This window comes from Volvox carteri, assembly GCF_000143455.1.
Source record: "Volvox carteri f. nagariensis unplaced genomic scaffold VOLCAscaffold_102, whole genome shotgun sequence".
NCBI classification, from domain to species: Eukaryota; Viridiplantae; Chlorophyta; class Chlorophyceae; order Chlamydomonadales; family Volvocaceae; genus Volvox; species Volvox carteri.
In genome coordinates, this window is record NW_003307645.1 from 96,581 (window position 1) to 102,395 (window position 5,815).

The 5,815-nt window shown below is 62.9% G+C and overlaps 1 protein-coding gene across 1 annotated transcript; it reads left to right on the forward strand.

Moving 5' to 3' along the window:
- Positions 1 to 316: 316 nt before the first annotated feature.
- On the forward strand, positions 317 to 1,065 carry VOLCADRAFT_69846 (uncharacterized protein; the record flags this gene model as incomplete). Its single annotated transcript, XM_002958654.1, has 2 exons — positions 317 to 505; positions 883 to 1,065. Coding segments are annotated over 2 exons (372 nt in total), but the record flags the coding sequence as incomplete, so codon positions are not given.
- Between the last annotated feature and the right edge of the window lie 4,750 nt (positions 1,066 to 5,815).

Genomic DNA, 5,815 nt, shown 5'->3' on the forward strand with positions numbered 1-5,815 from the left:
TGGACACTCCTGAGTGGTTGTCGTACAGGCGAAATATCTGCCGGCTAAAATCAGAAGAGTATCAATAAGGTGTTCAGATTGAAGTACATGTCCACCAAAGCTATTCTCAAAATCTTGATGTCAACGCTACAGGCAAAAAACATGTTTTGTCTCGACGGGTCATTCCTCAGCCTGCTTTAAAGACAGTGCCGCAGTTCGGGCACCCTTGATAACTGCAACGTGCTAGGGCTGGTCACTTAGATGTACGCCTGGGCAGCTGCTAGTGTTTTCGCAACGTAGCCGTGGCGCAACGCACTGTCACCGGTCTCAATCGGCGATGGAGTTCCACGTACTGCTGGTCGAAGACGACAGGGTGACGCTGAAGACAGTTGAGCAGCTACTCCGGAAATGCAATTACAAAGTTACCTGTGCAGCAAATGGACGGGAGGCAATAAAGGTCCTTACTGCCTGCCGGCACAGCGGCGTCAAAGTGGACCTTATTTTGACCGATATACTGATGCCGGAGGTGCGTAGATGCAGTCGATTCATGTTAATGCTGATGTGTTTTGATTTGAGGAGCGTTGGTGGAACGGTCATGGCTCATTCTCTTAAGGCTTGTGCCCCGTTCCTTACATATTAGGCGTGTATATAATACTGTCTGCCCGTTCCCAAGTTGGCGCAGAATTTGCCAATTAGAAAATGGAAAAGGCGGGAGTGCTTTTTACTATGCCATTGTTATCACACTACAACGGGATAGCCGCGGCCAGAGTCCCTGATGTTCAAACATGTTTATCTTCACTTTTTCCCCCTTCACATTGCCTTTCTTCTCATGTCGACATCAGAACCGTTGCCGCAGCGCGACCTGTTGTGCCTTTGATGCCATGTCCTCTCCCCCTGCTGCAGGTTACCGGCTTTGACTTAATCAATGAAGTGGTACATGGGGACACCTTTTGCGATGTGCCAGTGGTCGTCATGTCCTCTCAAGACTCGCAGGAGAACGTGTTACAGGCATTCCAAGCAGGCGCTGCCGACTACCTTATAAAGCCCATTCGCAAAAATGAGCTGGCTACGCTCTGGCAGCATGTCTGGCGCGCCAACAAGGCCAAGGGGTCCGGCAGCGGCACCACCACTAACGTCACCGGGCAGCCCCTTTCCGGTCGGGAGGATCTGGAGGCAGGCGAAGCCGTCGCTGTCGCCGCCGCCGCCGCCGCTGCCAGCGGCAAGGCCTGTGCAGCAACGCATGGGCATTTGAAGGACAGCAGCGGCGGCAGCAGCGGCGCCGCCGCTTCTGTATTGCAGTCCACGGGCGGAACACTACTGCCGGACCGTGCTGCCACTGTACGGTATCCAGCTGCGGCGGCAGCGCCACCGCCACCTGGCGCATCCGAGCTATCAGGGAACGTGACGGCGGGCGAAGCTCAAGGGAGCCGTACGCAGCATCTGCGCCATCTGTCCGGCTTGGCGGGGATGGAAAGCACAGCGGCGACGTCAGCGGCGGCGCAAGGCAGTAGCGCAGCAGGGCCGCTGCGGGGCTGCGGCGGTGCTGGTACTGCTATAGCTGGTGGGCCGCGCGCGCCCTTGGGCCCACTTTCATTCGCGCCCTTCGGCACTTCCGTTGCCGTACACTTTGACCTGAACCCCGCATCCGGCGCAGCTCGACGGCTGGTCAACTCCAGCGGCGCCATCGATGCGTCGACGGGCAGCGGCACTGCTGGCGTCGCCGCTTCATCGCGTTGCGCCGCCGGCACCTCCGCCACCGTCATCAGTTGGTCGCACGTCGATCCGACGGAGACGGACCCAGCGGAGGCGGAGCCCATGTACGACACGAACGCGGACGCCACCGCGGCGAAGGCAGCGGCTGACGGTGTGGCGGAAGCTGACGACGACGATGTTGGCGACGACGGCGGTGCTGGGCCCAACCACAATGACGATGATGACGAGGGTGGCGGCGACGACGACGTCAGCGGCGACGGTGACGAGGACGGAAACCGGCCTCGCAAGCGTCCGCGGCTGCTTCAGGGATCCTCGCATCACCACAGCCACCAGCATCGCCTTCACAGCCTAGGCGGTACGACTACCAACACCACCACCACTACGACAGCCGCGAAGCCTAAGTCGACAGCGGGAGAACGCGGCGGCGCGGCGGCGCTACTCGCATGCCGTACTGCGGCGGCCGCACCCCTACGCGGCAGTGGCTGCGCCACCGCTGGCGCCACCGGAGCATGTCGACTGGCGGCGGCGGCAGCGGCGGCGGAGGGCTCCCAGGGTTCTCGCGCCGCGTCGGCGTCGGCAGGCCCTGACGGCGGCGCGCGTGAGAGTACGGCTACCCCCAGTGGTGACACCTTTGCAGAGAGCCCGTCCGCGTACACTGCAACCGCCACAACGACCAGTACGGCAACAACCAGTACGACAACGGGATCCGGGATTGAGATGCAGGACGACGAGCAACAGCAGCGACAGCAGCCTAAGCAGCGTCCGCCGGCATCTCAGCCGGAACTGGAGGGTCATCATCACCAACAACAATATCACCATTATTATCGACGCACCAGCCTGGAGGGCGGTTGCGCCAACGCACCCCCTCTCCCTGTCCCTTCATCTGCACGGGGTGCTTCCCCGGCAGGCACGGGTCCGACGGAAAGCGGCTCCGGGAGGGATAGCGGCTGTGCCAGGATTACAAATGGTACGGCGGCGGGGGCGACGGCGGCAATGCCGCCATCTCACGTCAGCTCGGCAAGCCCCCCCCGCTGTACCGCCACTTCCGCGGCGGCGACTCGCGGGTCCTCTGGTGCTGCTACTGCGGCAGCGGGTGCCATGACAACAGCCTTGGCGACGGCCGGCAGCTATCCGCGAGGAGTGGACGCCAGCCCGCCGCCGAATAGAAGTATGGGGTCCAGCGGCGGTGATGGCGGCGGAACCGCCGCTGCAGCTGCCGGTACGGCACGAGGGAGCTCGCCTGCGGCTGCTACGCCGCCGCTGCCACCTTCTACGCAGCAGCACGGGTTGCCGCATCCCGCGGCGGCGCCGCCGCCGGGCGCTGCATCGCCTGGCGGCGCCGTGACGCTGCCGCCAGCGCTTCAGGAGCTGGCGGCACTGGGGGCGGCCCGCCATGCGGGGCTATGGACCCAGCGGGCCTTATTGCATCAGCAGCAATTGTTGCTGCAGCAGCAGAAGCAGCAGAAGCAACAACAGCACCAACAAGACCAGGTAGTGGGGGCAGAGAAGATTCATGGTGGGTCGACGTCGGCTGTAGCCAACGCCGCCGAGCAGCAGCAGCAGCAGCCGCTGGGGGCGGCGGCGGCACGTCGTCCCAGCAAAGCGGGCGTGGACGGAACTGAGGCGGGAAGTGGCGCGGTCGGCGGATGCGCATCGGCGACAGCGGCGGTCATGGCGATGGAGGCGTCGGAGCCGCATGGCGCGGTTGGCAGCTCCTTTACGGCGGCAGATCGGCAGGAGACGCCGTTGCAGCCTCTGCATGCTGAATCTGCGGCGGCAGGCGGCGACATGGACGGCAACCGCAGTACACCCGCAACTATGCCGTCGGGGCCTACGGCAGCCGCATCGGGCCCTTCGCAGACGTCGAACAGCTTGACGGTGCTGCGACATAGCGACAGATCCGCTTTCACCGCATTCACCGTTTTCTTGCCAAGCAGGGTTGCCGGCGCCGCGGCGGCGGCGGCGGCGGCAGCAGCTGCTCGGCCGCCACCACCGCCGGCGCCGGTGCAGCCGCCGGCGCCAATCTTCACGCACCCTGCTGCTGCTGCTGCAGCCGCGGCGGCGGCTGCCGCTGGCAGCGGCGGTGCAGCCTCAGTGTGGTATCCTCACCTCCATCATCACCACCACTACTTGCAGCAGCAGCAGACGCACATGGGTCCCTTGCCGCCACTGCCAGGTGCCGTACATGTTCTGCCGTCGATCATGCAGCTTCACATGGGAGTACTGGCGCCAGGGCCGCCGCCACAGCAGCAGCAGCAGCAGCACCTTCAGGCCAAGGCGCCTCAGAAGCCTCATGATTCCGCCGCCGCCGCCGGCGGAGCTAACGGCTCGCTAGGTCCCGCGACATCGGCTGCAGCGGCCACGCACATGTCGTACACTGGCATGCAACAGCGCCCGGGCGCCTCATCCGCCACCACCACCAGCGCCGGCGCTGTAGCGTTCGGTCAATCTCCACCTCACGGGCTGGCGGCGGCGGCGGCCGCCGCTAGCACGCCTCCGCCGCCTCCACCGCCGCCTGTTTGTATTCCCGAATCGGTACTACAGCTCATTGCGCATCTGTCTGGTCGGGCGGCGGCGGAGCTGCCCGTACCGGAAACCGTCACGACGGCACCGTTGGTCGTACAGAAGGCGCCGTCGGCAGCGCGATTGGCTGCTGTAGCGAAGTACCTTGAAAAGCGGAAGCACCGAAACTTCCAAAAGAAGGTGCGGGTTGGGCTGGATATGGCTGGGCTGGGCTGAGGTGGAGTGGGTCTCAGAAGCGTGGTCAATGCGCTGGGCCTGGAACGAGCTGAAAAGTTACTGGAGGCATTGCCGTACGTTACGTTGCGCGCTCTTGAATTTAGGATTTTTTTCCACAAAATGCGCACGTTGTCAGCGCACGAGGTCGCATTGTTTTCTCCTTGCATGCTATGGCTGAAAAAGGGTCGCCTGGAGATTTTTTAGGGTCCCTAGCACCGGCAGCAACACATTACTTTTGCTGTTAATCAATAGTTCAGTGCTTGATCAAGCCGGTGCATTCTCAACCCTGCAGTGAGTGAAGCTCTTGGCTCGGGAGGACTGGATGGAAGGTTTGGGTGGTAGGATCATCGCCAGTTACTCACACATGTCTTCGTAGGTCTTTTTGTACGGTTGTACGGCACGGTATTGAGAGTCCTGAACTTATACATTTTCTAAATTTATTTATTGGCTTGTGTCGTACAGGTTCGGTACGAGAGCCGTAAACGGCTGGCGGAGGCCAGGCCTCGCGTACGCGGCCAATTCGTCAAGGCAAGTACTTCCGCGGTGGCGGCAACCACCCCTGCCGCCACGGGCGCCACCGTCACCTCTACGTCGCTCCGTCAGCCCGTTTATACGGCGGCCGGCCCGGCTGGCCTGGCGCTGCCGCCGGCGGCGGCAGCAGCGGCGGCCAGCGCCGCCGCCGCGAGGGGGGTTCCGCCGCCGTCATCCCGCATCGGAGCGGTGGAGCTGGCGGAGTTGGTGCCCGACCACGACGCCGACATTGAGGACGAGGGGTGTGACGAGCCCGCCGCCGCCGAGGACTCCGACGGGTCCGTCGCGGTGGAGCTGGCGGAGGTGTAGGAAAAGCCGGCGGTGGCGTCTAAGGGCGGCGTCGCTGCGGCGGCGGTTGAATGCGTGGTCACGGAGGGGGAGGGGGGTGATGGTGAGGTGGGGGGAAGGGGGAAAGAGGGAGCAGCAACAGCAGGAGGGGGAGGAGGAGCGTGAGGATTAAAAGAAGCGCGGGGAAGAAGCAACGTTTGGGTGAGCGGGAAAAAGAGGGGGAGATGTGTGTGTATGTATTCCTGTCTAGTGATTGCACCGCACATGTGACAGCGCCACCAGATATGCCGGTGGGGGTTGGATCTGTGAGTGCACTCTGCACTCCTCCCATTGGAGCCTCTTGGAATTCATAACCGTTTCCATTTGTATTGCTGGTGCTGGTGGTGGTAGTGGTCTCGTTCAGTTGATTGTTTGTCTTCTTTTTTTGAGGGGGGGGCGGGAGGTTATCGGCCGCGCGACTATGCAGGACTCTCTCTGCCCGGAGTGCTGGTGGGGGCGGAGGCTGCGCGCCACATAGTCAGTGTACTGCTTAGGGCTACTCCTCCCTCCCCCTCCCCCTCCCCGT